This window comes from Dreissena polymorpha, chromosome 7 (assembly GCF_020536995.1).
Source record: "Dreissena polymorpha isolate Duluth1 chromosome 7, UMN_Dpol_1.0, whole genome shotgun sequence".
Taxonomy (NCBI): domain Eukaryota; kingdom Metazoa; phylum Mollusca; class Bivalvia; order Myida; family Dreissenidae; genus Dreissena; species Dreissena polymorpha.
In genome coordinates, this window is record NC_068361.1 from 13115219 (window position 1) to 13137686 (window position 22468).

Below are 22468 nucleotides of genomic sequence, written 5' to 3' on the forward strand. Positions count from 1 at the left end.
AAGTAAGTATTTCTCCCGTAAATTAAATGAAATACTCCATCAATTCTGTACCCATATGTACATTTGCCATTTAATTGCATTTATCAATCCCTGGTACAATGATCGCCATGTTGAACAAATTCAAATATGGCCTCACCCTCTGACATTGAATATCAAGTCGGCAAAATTGTTTAAATGATTAGTAAGCTCGATCATTGCATTAAAATACCATCGAAATTACGCAAGTAGAGAACCTAAATTAAATGTGGTACCTTTCGACAAAAGATGAGTGTTATTTTCAACTTTGTTTGAAGACAAAACGCACTAATTCATCCTGTATTTTCTAATCTTAAACATGGCATTGATTTAATAGAACACACCAATCATCAAATGCTTTAGCTAATAATAAAAAAGGAATTATGCAAAAGAACAAAACAACAAGAGTTTAAACCATAACAACATATCTTCAATGGATGCACTTTGATTTACTTAACGAGTAGACCGGTTCAATATTTCATCTGCATCGAAAGTCCATTCCGAAACAAATAAGATATAATGCCTCCTGTACTGCAAAGTATGATGTCCGCTGAAAATACAAAAAGAAAGGTTTCGCAAAAGCAAATGTAGGTGAGACTTGGTCGTTGACAGGGGCGCATACTTAAAGTAGGGCTTTGGGTGGTAAGAGAGACTGAAAGTGCCAGATGCCTACTGTATATGTTGGAAAACACTAAACGCTATTTAATGAGGTCGATACCAAGGGGAAGGGAAGAAGGGCAGAACATATCAATATAGGCTTTCAGACAGGTGTGGCTAGAACTTCCATTTGATTCACCAGTTCGCGCAGGATACTGAACGCATGAAATATTATTGCGCCTACACCTCTTTCCATGCAAAACACAAGCAAAAAAGGTATGCGCTGACCTAAAGTCCATGAATGCGTTCAGCATGGTTGACATTAGGAAACACTTGGTAGCTGAAAATGCAGAAAATAGGGAAACAAGATTCCTCGGTGATGACTTTTGAAGGGGAAAGTTGTTCCAACAATCCGATTTTCAATTAAAACGCGACACGCTATTAAGCCGGAACCATTTCTGGCACCTTCATGTGTGAAAACAATACTTAAAACACACACATTTTGGGGGGAACATGAAGCGAAAATGAACATTGCATTGCAGCTTCAGTGCTTAGAAATAAGGAAAAACCAGTTAAGTGCCCAAATAGAAGGGGCCATTGTTCCGCAAATGTTTCTGAACGTGAACAGGAAGGGAATGAAGGGAAATGAAATAGGTAGTTCGACAACCGGATATCTAAGGATAAAAAAAGCTAAGTTCACATGTGAAGTTGGCAGCAGAGCTTTCCAATCAGCAGCCCTGATAGTCACAAAATAGGCCATCTAAATGTTCTCAGGCATTAAGGCAACTCCCTGAAAGAGAAAACAGCACAGGACATGTTCTTGTGGCATACAAGGTCAAATGTTAGTAAGCGGCCTGCGCTATTTGTGAAAACTGGATGAATGGCCGAGTTTAAAGTTGCTCAAATTAATATCAGAGTAAAATTTTGGCTTTGAAGAGGGTAATACCAGAGGTCATTACAACCATTGAATTGTGCTTCAGTGGTTACTGGTGAAGTCAGTGGGCCAAGTACAGTTTGCTCAGGCAAAAAAGCAAGCAAATGTTAATGTTAAAATGGTGGCCGGTGATTAAGAAGTACTCCAAACGTGTATGAAATGGTGTTCATTTGCTCTGTAATTATGTACACGTGAGCTTAGTGCATTTAGGCTTTATGTGGAATAAATTTGTATATAAAAATGCTTGTTTTATTGATTTTTGTATTTTTTACCAAATAAACAGTCAGGATCCAGGCCATGTCCGTTGCATTTTTTTTGTAATTGGAAACACGTCTTTTGATCGATATTGGTAGACAGTTGCTCAATGGTGAACTGACTCGAATTGATGCACATTAAGTTACCACAAGGGTGACTGACCAAGGCATTTTCAACCCCAAGATAACACATAAGGGCTATCATGTTCACCAAATATGACCACCACATTTCAGACTGTTTTTTATTCGAATAAATAGTCAGACCATGTCCGTTGTATTTTTCTACCGGTAATTGGAATTTTTTATTGACATTTGTGGACAGTTGTTCAATTGGCCAATGCCTCGAATAGATGCACATACTATTGCCACAGGTGACTGACCAAGCCATTCGGGCACAGTGTAACTGTAAGGTGACACATAAGTGCTATGCTGTGCACAAAGTATGACCGACCCTTTCCAGCAGGTTTAAACTCATATTCTACCGTAATTAGGGCAATTGGTCGGATTACCTATTCCCACTGAACAGTCAGGATCTAGGCTTTTCTGGCATTTTTCAACTTATATGTCGTGTAATTATTCCCAATCACTATGTTTGTCTGCTGCAATTTTTACAGACAACACACTTATTTAATCCAAAGTGAGTTTAGGTCAAAATGTACTAAATATTTTCCTTATATAATTCATTTTAAAAGCGAAAACGTTAGGCAAAAATAAATGCAACATTTTGCACATACAGACCCCAATAACCATCCCTTGACTGAAACAGAATTCTTAACTGAATTTATTTAAACAATCAAAATGGTATGTCATGCAAGCCAAGAAAGAACTTTTCATAAATCAAAATGGACTGTATTGTAACCTTTTTTACCGGCTACTCTAGAGAAAAGAGATTGACCTTATCGCAACATCCGGGCACTTGCGTCAGTTAGAGTTTCATGCCCCTTGACGACGGTGAAAACAAAAGCGCTGTCGCCATTGTTTTTGCATTGAAATATGTAACACTGCTCGCAATTTTCTTAAGTTAAGGCACATCTTCGCGACCATTTTTTAGAATAAAAATACCCAGAAATAGAAATTCTTTCATAATAAATTTAATTTAATGAACGAACACAAATAAGGATGAAAACAAACAACCAATAAATTTTAAATATATGCAACATACAGTAGCTGATTTGAACCTCTATATTTGTTACCTTATTACCTTGTTACGTATTAAATAAATAATCATGATCAATGTTATCGTTTTTTGTTTCCGCATGTTAGGTATTTGAATGCCCCTTTCTTCATCTCAAACCGATTATCTCGTTATGATCGGATACTGTCCAGACAAAGAAAACACGGTGTCATGAAGCCAGCTGGGGACCTATACTTGGGGCTCTGCATAAACCACATGTGGTCATTAAACACAATTTATGATACCTCTATGTCATCTCTTGTCATACTGAGCAGTCATTTAAGCCAAATTTTTAATGCGGAAATAATTGAATATACAGTTGCTTTATAAAACACGTTGACACCTTAAATAAACATTTAATTAAATTAAATGCAATATTTTTCATTGGATTGTTTGCATCAGTCTTAAAATCGTGTAAGCTTTTGTATTCTAGTGTTTAATTGCCCCTTTGTTTTGCATAATCCGATTATCTGGTTTTGATCAAAAATTTTCCAAACTTAACTGACAAAAAGGTGTCATAAACCACACTGGGTGGTCCAGACAGTGTCATTTAACACGATAGATGCCACCATGTCTCCTCTTTCTGGTAGTATTAAGCAGTCATTTGGATGAATAATTAACGCCGATGTACTTAACAGTTGCTTAAATTAGATATGTGACATATGGTCAAATATAAAGTCATGTCCAATTTAGATTATCAGAAATTTACACCGTAAAGAGACTAGCCCGATTAATTTATTAAAGTATTTAATAATTATAAAATTTACGTAAAAAACAAGTAACGTATTTAGCGTGTATCAGTTAATTAAAAAGACGTCATTCCGTATTAAGATTTGATGTTACGACAATAAACGATCGACATCATAAAAAAGAAATTACGTTTGACAGCAACGGGGGTAAAAAATGTTTGAAAAACAAATATATTTATACAGATATATGTGTGTTAATTTTAATATTTGTCACTCGTACTCATTACAATGAACACAACTAAGGCTTTCAGTAAGTCATGTACCAGATGTCCCTACGTATTTTACAGCTTCACATTAGCATGATAATTTGACATAGTAGCAATATAATTAATATGTTCGAAGATGAATGAACCCTGAAAAGAACGACAATACTCATTACATCAACATCTACAAGGATACTCCCATTATTACAGAATAAACAAATTTACCCGGTGTCTCAGTGAGAAAGTTAATCATGAATGTCGCCGTACTCGATCATCGGCCACTTGGTCGGGTCATTTTTCCAACATCCAGCTTGCAATTTGTACGGACATTCATTAAGTCCAATTAGTTTTATTTTCTGATCATATCGGGCGTTCGAATTGCAATCTAACCCTTCATAATAGTCAAAAGACATTTTAAACACCAATTACAGGACATTTAATTACCTATTGACTTCCCAATAGGAATGCAATTGGCGAAATATCAGCAGAGGTGCTCAATCAGCGTAGTAAATCGACCATATCTAGGGCATTGTTTTCACCGTCGCTAAGGGACTGCCCCTTTTGTGACGTCATCGCGATAAGGTCAATATCCTCCAAACCTTACTGTTTCATCATGTTGCCTAAAGTCTTAAACAGGACATTAATTTAATAGTACATACCAATGCCTTACTTAGAAATAAAAAGCAATAATGCAAAAGAATACAATCTCAAGTGTTTAAACCATAACAACATATCTCCAATCGATGCACTTTGATCAATTAGAGAGTACAGCCATACAAGCATACTTTATTTAGTATAATGCAACCTTAAGTAGTAGTACAAGCCAAGAATGCGACTATTAAACACGAGATATATATGGCGGCTGATCAGAGTGACTAAGATTGGTATTTCCTACTCAAGATGGCGTCCAATAATAACTCATTGTAATTGGTCTCTATTTGTTTAAGACTTTCTTTTGAATAAATAGTGAGTTGTGAAAATGATATCTACAATTGGAGGATCATTTAATCAGGTAGGCGTTTATTGAACTTGACAAATGTTGATTTTGATAAACAAGTTATTGATTTAGCGAACATCAAAACAAAACTGTTTTGTTTGTCACATATATGAAAGGGCAGGACAATTTAAATTGTAAAACATATCTCAACAAAGTTCACCAATGACCATCTCAATTTCACAAGATCCTTTTGATATATTAATAGATGATCTTAAAGGGACTTGGTCATAGTTTTATAAATTGACAAACTTGGAAACAAAATTTTCAGATTTAAAAATAATCATTGTGGTTTTGTTGTTTGCGAGAAAACAGTAATACTGAACATAAACCATGCGCTAAAATATCCATCATATGCATCTTTAGACGATTTACAAACCTGAACATTATAAAACGTTTCACACGCGAAACGATTGAATAATGGATTTCTGTTGTTATCGTTATATTTAAGGACTATACGAGATTTATTTATATAAAGCATTCATTACATTTTGCAAAGTCGGATGGTGGAGTTGCTTCGATGCTAGACTTTTACTCCAACGGTCAGTGGTTCAAGCCCACGTATTGCTTACTCTGTCTTCTTTCTTGAAGTTGTACGCTTGTTTTATAGGGGAGCTCTGTAGTTCCGATGTCTACATTTATCAATTTAAAACATTGAGTTTAGTTTAAACCTATTTACTATAGCTCGATAGCACAGAAAGGCTAAGACTTATTTGAAATGCTATCGAGTCCGTTTACTGGGACTCGAATCATAACTTGGTATCTATGGGGAAAATCTAAAAGACGCTTCCTTAGTGGGGATTGAACCCATGACCTCCCGATCGCTTTGCGGACAGCTTATCCACTACACCACTGCGGACACCTTATCCACTACACCACTGCGGCCTCGTTTAAAGCTTTTAAAGACGATCTTGAAGATCATTAAACAAATCTGTGAACAAGTCCCTTTAACAGGTGTCGGCTATTACGGCCCCAGTGAAATCAGGCTAACTTGGTCTTTTTGGCCCCAATATCAGACTTATTTCGCCCCATGTTTTATTTGAATAGATCGCTGTAAACATCTTGGTGGATGCTCTTTACATCTATGATATATTTATTGCCAGTTACTAATGTTTAACCAGTGTTCACAGACGTTTGGTAACAATGATGGGACGCACTCCGGGTCGACATGTAATGAAGTAATCTTTGAAATACAAACACATACTGTATGATTTTTGTCGCAAAATGTCCATCGGCATCAACCAGTAGACACTGATTGTATGAACACTCTTAAGTGATTCTGCACCGAATAATTGTAAGGCAAGCAGTGTAACCACTTTGAAAGTACGTGTCAGGTCATTTAATCGAATAATAGAACATTTGGTAGCTTTGTTCATTGTTGGATTAAATGAACTGCAAGATGACACTGCTTGTGAATTGCAAGATGAGACTTCGTACATGACACCATAGTCATTGTTTAAAAGACACAATTTCATGGAATGAATATCACATCTTGTAAAAGTGGACATATGTGGTGCACTTTATATGCAAATTATGTTTAGAGTAATCAGCGTTCACAGAACAATGGAAACAATGGTCGCTTTACTACTTTACAATAAATTTACTTCTATATTTAAGATGGCAACGGGAAAATATATATAGTAGTTTAAATTGCAGCGATTTATCACATACAAAACACTTTCATACATTTTACACATTATGTTTGTTTCCGCTGATAACAAGCGCTTCCCTAGAATTGAGGAAAATAAAGTTGTGTTTTTTGTTGGAAGATGACTAAGCTTTAGCCTAAATCTGTTTTGGAGACTCTTAATTGTTTAATAAATACTTCACAATGTTTGACAATATTCTACAATAAAAAATCTAGTCCAAACTGCTTATCACCGAAAATCTGTCATAATGTAAGGCAACATGTATTTCTTCTAAACACGGTGGGAAAGTGTTAATACACTGGTTTCAAGTTGCCCGCCAATCCTTGAAGATTTCTTGGTAGAGCTCAACTTGAAATCACCCATTGAAAGGATATGAAGTGCACTAGAAAAACACATATATATATATATATATATATATATATATATATATATATATATATATATATATATATATATATATATATATATATATATATATATATATATATATATATATATGTTTATTTATTTATTTATTTTTTTTCATATTTATTGAGTTTTGTTCACTTTTTACATTTGAAGTTTGCATGGGGCATTTCTCTTGTGAATTTTCATGCTGACATTTTGCATATCTTGAATATAAAATTAAGTATCAAAGCAAAACTTCACAGGTGTGAAGCTTGCATTGTTGGAAAACTAGTTTTTAAAATTAAATTTTATTTGCCCACTGAAAAAAGTGGGGGGAGGGGGCGGGGGAGGGCATTTAGAGATTTGGGTAGGGGGATATTGAGAATATTCCATGCATGAAAGTGATAGTTCTAAATCGTTTGGGTTCAGTGTGTCACCGTCAGGTAAAGAATGTCTCAGATATTGATCAGTTTGCCATGACATAACGAATTACAAATTAAACTCCAAACAACACCTTTTTGGCATTTACAACAATGTGAATACAAGCATATGTAAGTCTGATTGACTTTGTATTTACATTCAATGAATGTAATTGAATATTTGAGAATAAAAGTGCAGATGTTCAAGGATACAATAATGGGAATGGTAAAAGCACCCAGGTAGCTTATTGATCTACAGAGAATGTCTATGGAACTGATCAGTTAATGAACATTTGGCCATGGTTTTGTGTGTCTCAAAACGAAGTCCTAACCCATGTGTTTGTCAAAGATTTTTCATTCATTAATTTTTCAACCAAAATTGCTGCATTAGTATAAACATTGAAAAGTTCATTTCAACAATTAATGTTTTATTGCACCTTCATTCAGAAAGTAACAGCGGTCTAAACATACAGGAATATATTTGTTTGTTTTTTTAACTTATTCATTTCAGTTAACACTCTAAAAGTGACATTTACAGTCCAATCTTCACGAAACTTGATCAGATAATGTGTTTTAATGATATCTCGGCTAAATTACCAAAATGCGGCGGTTTAAAAAACATGGCCGATATGAAATGGGGCAGGGGTGGCGCCGCAGTTTTTCTTATATGGCTCTAGTGAAACCTTGTAAAAACAATAATTCCCAAATTTAAAGTAAAGGTAAGTACCATAACACCGATCCATGATTACCATTGAGATATTTCCAAACTATCCAGAAACAGCCTTATAAACGCTTTATTAGTTTAACTATTTAGAACAATCATTATTCATTAATTAACCAGTATGATGACCACCTATAAAAACTCACATGCCCTGGGAATGGGGATTGAACCCCGGTTGCAGAAGTGAGAAGTGTATGTACCAACCACTGTGCTAACCGTATAGCCTTGTAGATAATGAATTAACATAAACATATTTAAATTGAGATTTTGAAAATCAGGTCAATGCCTTTGCTGCATGATACAACTAAATCTGGTCAATGTGTTTGCTGCATAAAACAATTAAACCAGGTCAATGTGTTCGCTGCACAATAAAACTTATACAGGTCAATGTGTTTGATGCATAATACAACTAAACCAGGTCAATTTAAGCACGTCAATGTGTTTGCTGCACAATACAACAATCAGGTAAATGTGTTCACTGCATAATGCAACTAAATCTGGTAAATGTGTTCACCGCATAATACAACTAAATCGTGTCAAATTGTGCTTGCTGCATAATGCTAGGCAAACCTCGCCATGTAGACCTTTCTTCACTCGTGTGATACATTTAAGTACACAATCACACTAACATAGTATTCACTATATACACAGTCTTTAACCTCTCTCAAAGTATAGTTTCTGATGTTTATTTTTATTAATTTAAATATTCATTATCTTGAATCATTTTGTTGTTTAACTATCAGATACTTTAAGATGCCAAATAAGAACAAGTGCTTTACCTTGCTTTACGAGTGATCCATACATAAATGGTTGTACTAAATGTTTTAGACTAATATTTGTAGGTGCATGGTAGATATCGCATTGTCACAGTCACCGTCTTTTTATCCTTGTTGAAAAAATCAGAAGAAGATATTTACCATGGCGATAATGGTCCAGCTTTTCTAAAACTAAATATTTATTTTGTATTAAAAGATAAGTAATACGATATTGTGATTACAAATCTAACCGTTCATAAATCTACACAACCGTACTTTAAACTCAATCACAAACAACATAATATTGCAGGACTATGTTTACATGTCACACAGGGAGTTTCAAACAAAGAAATGACATTGAAATGCTTTTTTAAAGTGCATAATACATGTATGTCGAAATATTCACTTAAAGGTTAAAAATCAAAACAAAACAAGAATATTAATTTATAAGTCTAAAATAGGTTCCCTTCTTCTACATTGGCAAAAGAGATATAACTAACTATTATTGGCATGTGTATGGAATGTTATGAAGATTGGGATATTATTTATCAATACTACATATTTACCTTAAATAAAAAAAAATATAAGAAGACAACAACATTTAATTAAAATTACAGTATAAAAACGTTGGCTCCACCTTGTATACATACAGGGGTGTTGTGGACAGACAGGCCACCACCTTAAAGGTGGAATATGCATAAGCTATCACTAATAATACAAATACTAGTTAAATACTACAAATACACAATATCTGCTTGAATTATCATTAAAATTTCAGATAAAATATTTGCGACCGAAGAACAGTCAAACAAAAAATTGTGCTCAAGACATTGACATAAACCCACATTCAAATTGATCGCCAACTTTGTGGAATATCGTTGAATATCATTTACATAATGAATGCCCCGGAGATAACGTGAGTTTAATAGTCATTTTTGAAGTTGGTATATCAGCCAAAACACAGGCACACAATCGGACATGCAGCCTTTGTAATGGTATGTGTGCGAAGTACCAGCTCATTAATTCGTAAACAAAGGCGGATTTTGCCGATGCGGGATTTAATTTCGGTTGATACGGCCTGTTATTTTGCTTATGTTCCAACTTTAAACGATCTGCCATCACGACTGTCATATTGAACCAGTAAGCGTATTTTATTAACTTGGAAACAATCCTCGTGTTCTTAGATATTTTAACGAAAACAACAGCAATGCTTTTCCATCATTTCGCGTGTGTAAGCTTTATCAGCTAACTATAATAAATGTATCCTTATATACGATCATATATTGTAGGTGTATGTTTATGTCTACACTGTAAGACTGTTTATATTTAAATAAATATATAAACAAGTAAGATTTCTGCAAAGGTTAAGACTTTTTCATTATTTTAATTCACATGTTTGTTGGACAGACCTTATAAACTTCAATCTTCTTTTTAATTTATTTTCGAACATGTACTTGGACAGGTTATTGCCTCTGATTATTTTATTCTGTTATTTTATCATGAAAATATACAAATCTGACTTAACGATGATGAAAAACTTAAGAATAATTTTAAGGAAGCTTGGTGGGTTCATGCTGTAATGATAACCAAAATGAACTTTGTTTCACTAAAATGCGTTCTGGGTGGAACATGTATACATGTAAATGGTTAAAACATCTCTGGGGGCTATTTATTCCTTTCTTTAATAACAACATAATTACAACAAACCCTTCTGTAAGACATACTGCTGATTTTTTTTCCAAATGTCAAAGTATGTAAATGCGAAATCCAATAGAGTGCTTATATATATACGACTATTTAGGATCAGCCAAGAATGACTTCTTTAATTGGTGCAATACAAACGATAAACGGAAAGGAATCAGGAGTTTTCGAAATGTTGAAATGAAATTGTCAAATGTTATTGGGCCAGTTTCGGAATGTTTGAAACGTTGTCGCGAGCTAGTTGCCAAACATAAAGGTTCTTTGATTTCTTACAGTAAATCAGATTTAGCTGTAAATCCCTCATAACGGATTTACAATTTTGGAAGTAAGAGCTTTTGTTATAACACTGCGCCACGCTGACTATAATAATCACCACTGCATTAAAAACAAACTGAAAGCACTACATGGACTTTTTCCAAATTATCTAGGAGAAGCGTTCCGAACGCTTTATTATTTTACAGATGTTGTTTTTCCGTTAATATTTTCTCTAAGTAAGGAGTGTCATTATTTGTTTAAAAGTAATGTGATATTGTTTTGCATAAGTAATGATCTAGTCCTTTTAACACAGATTTAATACGATAATTTATGTAGAAGGAAAATTAAATACCAAAATAATGTCTTAAATTTTATACATTTAGGGAATGCATACTTTTGGTTTACGTATACGGTTGCATACGCGTTGTGGGTTTAAATTACTGAAAGAAAATGTATCAAATCATATAGTGGTAGGCGACTCTTGATATCAAGTGCAAACACTATTTAAGTGACGAATTCGATGTTCAGTCTGATATATCAGTTTACTTTGTCACTTAACGAAAAACACGCAGACATTTAGCGATTTACAGTACTTTGCAAAAAAGACAGTCAGTTGACGTGTTGTTTTATGCGTATTGAAAATTACTTATACGCAATATTTCAAAATAAATTCCAAAAGAAGAAAATCAATTTAATATACATAAAAATCGTGAGAAAGTTTACCTTAAAATTAAGCACACAAACAAATAAGTCATTTATATAATAGCACACGCAGATAAGACGGCGGTTATATTACATTCGTGTATGATTAAAATAGGAACGACAACTTTTCTGAGATTGATAGCGGACTGTATAACACTGAACAAAAGAAACGAGATGCTAAGTCGGGGAAACGAGTTTCTAAGTCGTGAGGTAAACATAAATAATAAACATTTCTCATCTGGAACACCGTACGTTACCGATGTGCTGTGAGTTTGCTTTGAATTTTAAGCGACTAAATGGAAATTAACTGACACTAAAATTTTTCAAATGGAATATCTTTGCTTGTGGATATACGGTAGAACTTTAATAGTATGCATTTATAGCTGTGCTTTAAACTTGTCAGTACCTTTTAAAGATGGTGTTCGGTGTAGTTGTATTTCGTTTGTTTACAATGATGAATAATTATTCTTTCGAATATTTGTTTCATGGATGTTTATTGTTTGTACTATTAATTTAATGGTTTTCTCACCAAACTGTTTAACGCATCTCTAAATATATCGAGTGACTGTTCACGCTTTTAAATAATATTTCAAAACCTAAGTTGTGGGAAAAAAGTTGGAGAGGCTTAAACCGTTTCCAGTCTCTCTCTCTCTCTCTCTCTCTCTCTCTCTCTCTCTCTCTCTCTCTCTCTCTCTCTCTCTCTCTCTCTCTCTCTCTCTCTCTCTCTCTCTCTCTCTCTCTCTCTCTCTCTCTCTCTCATTATTATTATTATTAAAAGTAGTAGTATTATTATTAGTAGAAGTTGTAGTATTAGTAAAAGTAGAAGTAGTAGAAGTAGCCACATAAAAGTAGTAGTAGTAGTAGTAGTAGTAGTAGTAGAAGTAGTAGTAGTAGTAGTAGTAGTAGTAGTAGTAGTAGTAGTAGTAGTAGTAGCAGCAGCAGTAGTAGTAGTAGTAGTAGTAGAAGTAGTAGCAGTAGCAGTAGAAGTAGAAGTAGTAGAAGTAGTATTAGTCGTAGTAGTAGTTGTGGTTGTAGTAGTAGTAGTAGTAGTAGTAGTAGAAGTAGTAGTAGTAGTAGTAGTAGTAGTAGTAGTAGTAGTAGTAGTAGTAGTTGTGGTTGTAGTAGTAGTAGTAGTAGTAGTAGTAGTAGTAGTAGTAGTAGAAGTAGTAGTAGTAGCAGCAGCAGCAACAGCAGAAGTATTATCAGTAGTAGTAGTAGTAGTAGTAGTTGTTGTAGTAGTAGTAGTAGTAGTAGTAGTAGTAGTAGTAGTAGTAGTAGTAGTAGTAGTAGTAGTAGTAGTAGTAGTAGTAGTAGTAGTAGTAGTAGTAGTAGTAGTAGTAGTAGTAGTATAGTAGTAGTAGTAGTAGTAGTAGTAGTAGTAGTAGTAGTACTAGTAGTAGTAGTAGTAGTAGTAGTAGAAGTAGTAGTAGTAGCAGCAGCAGTAGCAGTAGTAGTAGTAGTAGTAGTAGTAGTAGTAGTAGTAGTAGTAGTAGTAGTAGTAGCAGCAGCAGCAGCAGCAGCAGTAGTAGTAGTAGTAGTAGTAGTAGAAGTAGAAGTAGTAGTAGTATTTCTAACCGACTTCTGTACCAGTGAATTTCTTGTACTAGTAGTTGCATATTAACAAATTATAATGATTTTTATAATTTCAGACTGACTGCGGACTTTGATATCATTGATATTTGAAGATGATTTAAGCGCCAAGAATGGAAAATATGGATTTCAATGAAACAGAGACGTGTTGTGTCATAGATACGTATGTTACAAACTTATTTATTCCGTTGTGTTTATGCGCGTTAATAGATATTGTTACATATCTGGCTCAAAGATGTTTCCAGAAACGTTTCAGAAAACATCATATAGAAGGAATAAACACAGGTCACGACATAAGCACATCTCCGACTGTATTTTATGAATGTATAGATGCCTCTGTTAACGATATTGATGCTGAATTAAAACCAATGATTAATCAAAGCCCTGAAGCACATTTATTTACTCGTCAGTTCTTTATAAATGTAACCCCTGGGGCGAGTACAGTTTTGTCCCCAAGGACATACTTCAAGCATACATAGAGAAAACTAATAAACTAGGTTACAGACCAAACATTTAATCCATTACCCTTGTGGACTCAAATATGAAGATTTTACACTAGTACTTTTACATTTTTTATATCTAATTACTTATATATGCAGCTGACCGAAACAATTTGTACAACTCCTCAAGATGGTCTCCCAAGAATCATTAATGTATTTTTTTAATCTGCCAAGCAAGTAGGAGCAAATGTCGTTTAAATGATATGTTGACGCACAACGAATGAAGCACGACGGACGACACACGACAGACAAAACACGTACACAAATCTCCAAGCACAGACTGATATGAAGACTGATCGTTTAATTTTGTGATGAAAAGTATATTGAGTATACATGTAAGAGGTATGAAGAATGTTTCGTGCTTAGTAGAAACATGGAAAACATAGTAAACGCAAATAAACTCATACGTGTATAATACGATATTAAATGGCGCATTGATCTCTTTTGAAAAAGTTGTGGTTTACTGATCTGTTGATTAATGTGAAACCTCGCTATTAAGACCACTTGTGGGACTTTTGAAAAGTGGTCTTAATAGCGAGGTGGTCTTAATTATGAGATTTCATGAATTTGATGGACATATAATTACAACAACATAAATATTCAATGAACTTTAATCTTTTGCATACAATATAACAGTCATCAGTTGATACATTGTACATATAATTACAACAACATAAATATTCAATGAACTTTAATCTTTTTGCATACAATATAACAGTCATCAGTTGATACATTGTATTTATACATTTATACATTGTACAAAGCTTTTCATACAAGAAGTGAAAATACGTGTACATGCACATGATCATTGATGTTTACTTGAAGAATGAGTCGATTCTCGTCTGCTTAGCAGAGCTTTTTACTTTCACAGCCTGATTGTCTAGACTTTCCTGCAGTCTACCACATTCAAATGCTTCAGTTGCCATATCTTTGCTGTAACAGAAAAGTCTTATTTGTGCTAACCAATGCAGAGCATCTTGATAGGAATTAATTTTCAGTTCAGTTTGCTCGGGTTGTAGTTCTTCTTTTTCTTCTTGAACAATCTGGGGATCAGTCACACTCACAGGCTTCAACACAGTTTCCATAAGTTCTTTCTCCCAATTTTCACTCAGGTCTGAATGAACAGGGATGTTGCTGTCAATGGCCTCAAACTCCTCTGCGGACATTGCGTTTTCAAGTTTCAAATCTGTCTGGGCTGTTCGTAGCATGTCCCTCAATTCTGAGAGAGACATGTTGTCGGATAGCTCAGAGAGGGGAAGGTTGTCACTGTCGTCAAAGTGAACACCAGACTTCTTGAAACAACCGGAGACGGTTTCTCTTTTGATTTCATTGACTGATGAGTGAACCCATTGCACAGCATCAAGCACAGACACGCACTTAGACAACTCCACAGCACTCATGCTTTCTTTGTTAATCTTCGATAGCACTGAGCGGAGAAGTCTTTTTCGGTACAACTGCTTCATGTTTTGGATGATACCCTGGTCTAGAGGTTGAAGCTTGGATGTTGTGTTCGCTGGAAGGAACACAATTTTGACGTTGGTAAGTTGTAGGTCTGGAGGATGTGACGGCGCGTTATCCAGGAGGAGAAGGACATTTCTCCTGGCCCGGCGCATTCGTTGGTTGAAGAGCTGAACCCACTCTGTAAAGAGGGCTCTTGTCATCCACGCCTTCTTGTTGTGACGCCACATCACTGGAAGTCGTGATACGTCGGTGTTTCTGAAACACCTAGGGGTTGCCGCCTTACCAATCATAAGCGGCTTTTCAAAATCACCAACAGCGTTACAACATAGAGCCACTGTAAGTCTCTCTTTGGAACGTTTTCCACCTTTACAATCTTCACCTTTGATGGAGAGAGATTTGTCTGGGAGGGCTCTAAAGAATAACCCTGTTTCGTCCATGTTGAACACATCACAGAGATCGTAACCAGCAAGTATGGTTGGAAGTCGTTCCACCCAGTCATCCACAGTCACCTGATTCACACTGTTACTTTCACCACACACTGCCGCGAAGTTAATGTTATGTCTCTCGCGAAAACGGCCAAGCCACCCATTGGATGCCTTTAAGTCTGTTACCCCCAGTTCTGACGCATAGAACAAGGCTTTTTCTTGAAGCATGGGACCGGAGAGTGGAATACCCTGTGACCTGGCTGTCTTAAACCACTCCAACATGAGAGTGTTTATGTTATCAACCGGTGATCTGGTACACAGCCTTTTTCTCTCGTTGCCTTGGTTCTGTTCATAGCCGTCTTAATATTCAGCTTTTCTTTTTAGAATAGCTTGAACCTGAGTCTTTCCAATGCCGAATAAATCGGCCAACTGCCGTTGAGATCTCCCATCACTCGCTTTGATCAAATCATTTTTTTCTTTTAAACACAACTCTTTCCGTTTACGCTTATCCATTTTGAATAACGATATGGTATAAAGGTCGGTTTTTATATCCATCACGAACAAAATCATGTTACTCAAATATCCTAACTGTTAAATTATTCGCCGTATTTAATCTTTAAAGTATGTACCAAACAACTACCAATTTACCCATCAAAGACTCGATAATAATAGCTAATTGTCAATCAAGAGTTAAAAATAATAACAAGTGCCGAAAATCTAACACCTGTGTCGCAAATCGATGCCAAAAACCGTTGTCGTTAATTGAGGTTAATTGGGTCACAATGGCTTCGTACACAAGCCCGAAAGTACCACAACACCAGATTAAGTAAGGTGTGAAAATTACTGGTCCTTTGGCGGGTGTCAATTAAGAACAATATCGATTATTGGTACTGATTAAAGTGGTCGTAATAGCGGATTAGCGGGTTGGTCGGATTAGTGAGTGTAACGACCATTATAATAGAGAAGAAAAAAATCGGGACTGAAAAATGGTGGTCGACTTAGCGAGTTGGTCGGAATACCGAGTTGGTCGTAAAGAGGGTTTTCACTGTATTTCGAATCTTCATAAATAAAGATCTTTAATTAAAAATAATGATTTAGAAACTAATTGTTCATGAAGAATATGCCTATAGGGCCCGGTGCTTTGAAATTTTATACAATTGTTATTATCTCCACTTTTATTTTTGCATATATAACACTAATAAACAGGATAAAAACCTCATTAAATACAAAGTACCTGTTTATCTTATTTTCCACTGTCAAATCAGTTGTCATAATTGTATTATGTGCACTCATTTGCTTAAATAATCAGAACATTCTTGATTGTCTTTCAAAACAAATGTTAAAAATTTACGCCGAGCTTAGACTTTTCAACGCAGCATGTTTTACTTAAATGACTGCACGCTTACAGCGCTGCAACCCTGCCGCCAAGGTTCGTGTACTTGTTTATTGATATAAACTGTTTAATTTTTAAATTAATTTCATTCTTAAACGTCAAGTTGCAATTATGTATCACTTATGTAATTGCGCCATGGACAGCTGTTTTTCCGCACTCGATGAATCTACTAATATATTATCGTATGTAAAAGTATGACATCTTTCGAATTTCTTTTTAGTTCTCTCTCTTAATGATTTGTTATGTGATTTGATTCTATTCTATCCGACGTTTGTCCGTCCGTGTTTCATTCTTATTGCTTCAGTCCTTCAGTGTTTTAGTAGAGCTAATTTTTATTATTTGAGTGAAACCTGATTTAAACCTTTTTTGTTCTTAAATTGCTAAACTTTTTCGTTTAAGTACAATGCTTACTCTATAACTTTTCAAACGCACGTGAATTCATCAGGCGCTCGATTTAGAAAACGAGTTATTGAACTTGTCTCCTAAATTCAAATTAACCTTCATGTTATTAAAGTGCATGTCATTAGTATTGGGAAATATATATTTTCTAAATCCCCTTGATGGTTTTTGCTAATAAAATATTTAGTATATATTGTTTCCTGTTACAAACATAAAGTGCATCCTGACCTGACAAACTCTCCCAATTTCTTCATGTGTAGATTCTTTAAAATAATTTTCCTTTTAGCTTTAAGCGTTTAACTTGTACTGGCAGAATCTGTAAAGTGTTAAACTCGATTTCAAGAAGATGCTAAGTATGTTCATCGTTCATGTAATATGCTTTTAGAGAATTATATGGACATGCGTTTTACTCCTTATTTTAATTCTTCCAGATAGTTTGTTTACCATTTTATTGTAATCGATCGTCAATATTTAATTTCACTTAAACACCGTAATCCGTTAAAATTTAATCTTATTTCCAAAAGCCTGGTTCACGTTTAGATTGGGATTCAATCTTGATAGATAGTGTCATATATAGGTCGATTGAATTATTGTATGGGTAGTATCTCTTTAAAGTGCACGGGGAAACTAATTCTAACTAACCAAGACTGTACGACTCTTATCACTAAGATTTTTTTCATCTTTCAGTAAACTTATGTCAAGTAGGATTTAAATATCACCAGATATCTATCATTTTATTGTTTTAAAGATTCTTTTGATTAAAATAAACTTACTTCAGAACTTGAGGAAACTCTATCACTTTTATCGTTCATTTCGTTAAAATCTCTACCTATGCTATACCTTGTGAATGGTCAATTAATAAGTTTGAAATAAAAACATTTAAATGCGTATCGTTGTGGAATTATTATGGTTATTGTGTGTTTTTAAGTGCATAAATATTACTTAATGATACTATTACATATTCATCGAAAGAAATCTCTCTTTAATATCTTTACAAGTTTAAGTTATTGTTGACTGTATGGCTTTCTTAATTATGATTTATACATTTTACTTTTGTTTTCTCCGCGTGAGTGGTAAAGATCCCACACCCAGCAATTTCCATTAAACGCTTTTAACTGTTTAGTTAGGTGTATCTTCTGTCAAAAAATTATTAACGCGTATCAATACTATAGATACCGTTTTGATTTTGTGCACTTTAAAAGGGCTTTTTAAAAAAAGAAGATATAATAGAGAAAACAGTGGCAATTCTACACAGCACCGTAGTACACCACACACCGATATGAAATTGCTTTCTTGTAGAATACTATACTCTAAATATTAACATGCTGGGCTAATCGTCGGTAAGGCAGGTCGCACAACTCGTTTAAATCCCCAGTCTTTTACATTGAACGTTACAAAAGGTTGACCTCACCTTATTTCAAATTACTCGTCCTTCGCACTCGTGTGAAACCCCTTAACATTTGAACTTCCGGCCGCGGGTTAATATTATTTCTTAATCTTCTCCTCATAAAATGTATGCATTCATTATCACTATGTATATAAAGTGTTAAACAATCTCAATACAACTGGAGTTATACATATACAAATACCAAATCTATTCGAATAGCATATTTGTTTTTATATTACAGATTCCATTCAAGCAGGCGTGCGATTCTTAACAGAACATGTAATTACCTTTGACAATTGAGCTCATATAAATAAAAATGTCGAGTCTTTCTGATGTGTTCACTGAGAAAGAAAGGACGAACTGGCTGAAGGCGTGGTTGGCAGTAGACATAGCAAAGTCTGGTTTAGAACCATTCGTGGAAAACGAGGCTAAACTTGTACAAGCATGTATGTACAACACCATCTCGTCCGGTGGACAGGCACCGGGCACATGTAATGGTTGTTTGACAGCGAACTTGCTTAAATGCCCCACTCCAGGAACATGCAATAAACGAGGAGCACGCGGGACATGTAAAGTTATGCATGATTCCAATGCAAAACAACCCCGGCCATGTCCTTTAAGCATATGCGACAAAGTTCTAATCGAGATTGAAAAGGCACATCGTTATACAAAACCGTCGTGGAGGAATACATCCGCGGATCAATGGGCCTCCAATTCTTGGCAAATAGCAAAGGCTTATTTACCTCCGGATGGTTATGCTGACAAGAGTTCGGTTAAAGAGACAGATTTCAACGGAATTATCAGTTTTATGATGAACTGCAAACACTTCGATTCCAAGTTTTCCTTTCCCATACCTCCGGGTAAACCCAATAATTCATGTCTACTAACAAAGGTAATAATATATTTATTGCACGCGTGTGTATATTCTTGTGTTGGCTATAAACGTGCTTAATTAAGGTTTTACAAATATGCAGTTTACAGTTTATTGAAGTCCAGCGTTTAACCACCAAAATAAGAAATAATCACACATAGGCAGAGCACAGTTGGGACCCACATGCTCACTATTATTATATTACACGTTGTTGTTCCGTTAAAATTCACATCAGCGTTTTCACGAAGTTTTAAGGCTGAACAAAATCCTTAAAATATGGAAATAAATAGTTATGTTAAATATTAATTCAAAATTTAAATTTAAATTAAACGTAGTGTTTGTATTTCAAGCTAAATATGGTGTTTTCTCTCTCTTTGCATGATTAATCAATGCAACACGTTTTATGTATAAGACAGTGTGGTAATGTAGACAAATCCAACACACAGTTGGATATCATATTGCTTCTAATAAAACTCTGACCAAAAGCAGGAAAACGAATATTTTTTGCAAGAAAACTTGATGGAATAAAAGTACAACATATCCAGTAAAGCATCCGTAATTTCACGTTATAATGATTGATTTCACCATTTAATATCCAAACTTATTACAATGATTGGAATAATAAAGTCTCATTTTTTCGAGAAATGACGGTGTTTCATATAGTTTCTTTAAAATACATCTACCGAAATAAGATATATGCGGAAATATTTTTGTCTTATTAATTAACTTTATAATATTAGACAAGAATGTGTTCAATTTGTTCGCCTCATACAAGTTGAGCCTCGCCAATAAAGCTCGAAACTCGCCTTATACGAGTAAAAGGCGGCCAATATAGAAAAAACACGGCTTATACGGCAAAAGGTTGGCCAATACGAGATTCAGCCAATCAGAAACCAAGAAAAACTCGGCCTTATATGAGAATCTAAAAATTCGACAATTTTTGGTCGCCATTTTGTTTAATAGCAATAACATGTAATTGGAAAGTGAAATTCGAGCTTTTCTTCTGAATACTATTATAAAGTTAATTAATAAAATTGTCATAAATTAGTTGAATTCATATTTTATTTTTTATTGATCATCAGACAGCCGTATTGTCGTTCGGCCTGTGGCCTTAGGCCAATACGACTGTCTTCAGCTCAATAACAAAGTCAATATGAATTCAACTAATTAATAACATTATATTATTACACAAGATTATTGAGTTAATATCAATAAGCTTAAATTTATGTTTACAACTGTACTGTAGATACATCACACTTTCGTTGCTCAAACACTTTTTATTATTCAAATAATTATATTTCATGTTATTTTTTACAAATTTCAAAATATAGAACTATTGGGAGTCGAAATAATGAAACCACATTAAAGTTATCATGTTCAATAAACCAACAGCATTAATTTCACGTAATTATTGCACTTATTTTGCACTTCGGTCACTGTTTAGTCTGTATTACTTAACACACATATTATGATCTCAACAGCTAAACATGTTTCAGAGTTTAAAAGTGAACGGGTAACAGGACGATCAAAATGTATTGCATGTCTGTAAAAATGATATTTTGTAAAAAAGTATAACCTAACGTAGAGATCTGATTTTTACACGTTCAGGTCAATAGATTTTTGCAAGCGTGTATTCATTTTTAGATACCTTTTGCTTTAACCAATACTATTGAATATATCATATTGTCACATTGATGACACATAATGTGGAATATGTTTAAAGGCACGAGATATTGGACGAATTGTCCGACATTCGTCTCAATGTAAAGTGACAGACAGAGATCTCCAGGATATCTTTACAACACTGAATGACCTGCTGACTGACCCAATGTGTCTCGCAAACGACGGAAGTGCACAAGAGGCTGTGAGGAAATTAAGAGAGGTAAAATGTTAGGACGAACATATAACTGGTTTTAAATTACCTCACCATGATGTAAGTAAAACACTATAATACGCTTTGAAGAACAGACGACGTTATATTAAATCGAAATACATGTACACAGAATACTTGTATTAAAGGGGCCTTTTCACAGATTTTGGCATTTTTTTAACTTATTCATTAAATGCTTTATATTGATAAATGTAAACATTGGATCGTAAAAGCTCAAGTAAAAAATCAAGAAAAAAATTAAAAAAAGGAAAAGAACATTGCCCGGAGTAGGTTTCGAACCAGTGACCTCTGGAGTCCTGCCAGAGTCCTGAAGCTCTAGCCTACTGAGCTATTCCGCCGAGTACAAATTCTTGACGTATTTTATACCTTATATAAGCAATCTTCGTAGTTTCACAAAATTTAACGACAAAAACAGAACTCTCCAAATTATTCAATCGTTTCGCGTTGCAACGTTTTATAATTTTTAGGTTTTAAAATCGTCAAAAGATGCATATAATGGCTATATTAGAGCATGGTTAATGTTCAGTATTACTGTTTCCTCACAAATATCATAACTAAAACGAAACATTACGAATCTGAAACAACTTTTTTCAATTTTGTCAATTTACCTAAGCGTGAAAAGATCCCTTTAAACCTGTTTCTACATTTACCAATAGTCAGATGTTAAAAGGAAGTCTTAAAGGGATCTTTTCACGTTTTGGTAAATTGACAAAATTGAAAAAAGATGTTTCAGATTCGCAAATATTCGTTTTAGTTATGATATTTGTGAAGAAACAGTAATACTGAACATTTACCATGGTCTAGTATAGCCATTATATGCATCTTTTGACGATTTTAAAACCTGAAAGTTATAAAGCTTTGTAACGCGAAACGATTGAATAATTTGGAGAGTTCTGTTGTTGTCGTTTAATTTTGTGAACTACGAAGATTGCGTATATAAAGTATAAAATACGCTTCTCGTACATAATTGGCAGGATGGTCGAGCGGTCTAATTGGTTGTTACTCCAGGACTCCCGGGGTCACTGGTTCGAGCCATGCTGGA

The 22468-nt window shown here is 34.6% G+C and overlaps 4 protein-coding genes across 15 annotated transcripts in view; 2 read left to right on the top strand and 2 right to left on the bottom strand.

Moving 5' to 3' along the window:
* The window catches only part of LOC127837159 (uncharacterized), a 915490-nt gene that overhangs the window by 573944 nt on the left and 319078 nt on the right, over positions 1–22468 (bottom strand). The window lies entirely within an intron of this gene.
* LOC127837163 (uncharacterized) overlaps positions 1–22468 on the top strand; it is a 768625-nt gene that overhangs the window by 187539 nt on the left and 558618 nt on the right. The window lies entirely within an intron of this gene.
* LOC127837168 (uncharacterized protein CXorf38-like) overlaps positions 4802–22468 on the top strand; it is a 142233-nt gene continuing 124566 nt past the window's right edge. For both annotated transcript variants that reach the window (XM_052364093.1, XM_052364092.1), the window contains exons 1-4: positions 4802–4938; positions 13159–13262; positions 18906–19556; positions 21259–21417. In XM_052364093.1, the coding sequence (XP_052220053.1) occupies positions 18981–19556; positions 21259–21417 (735 nt within the window). In that variant the 5' untranslated portion in view covers positions 4802–4938; positions 13159–13262; positions 18906–18980. The remainder of the gene's footprint in view (positions 4939–13158; positions 13263–18905; positions 19557–21258; positions 21418–22468) is intronic.
* Positions 14415–15767, bottom strand: LOC127838266 (tigger transposable element-derived protein 6-like). Its single transcript, XM_052365893.1, has one exon. The coding sequence runs from the start codon at positions 15765–15767 to the stop codon at positions 14415–14417; it is 1353 nt and encodes a 450-aa protein (XP_052221853.1).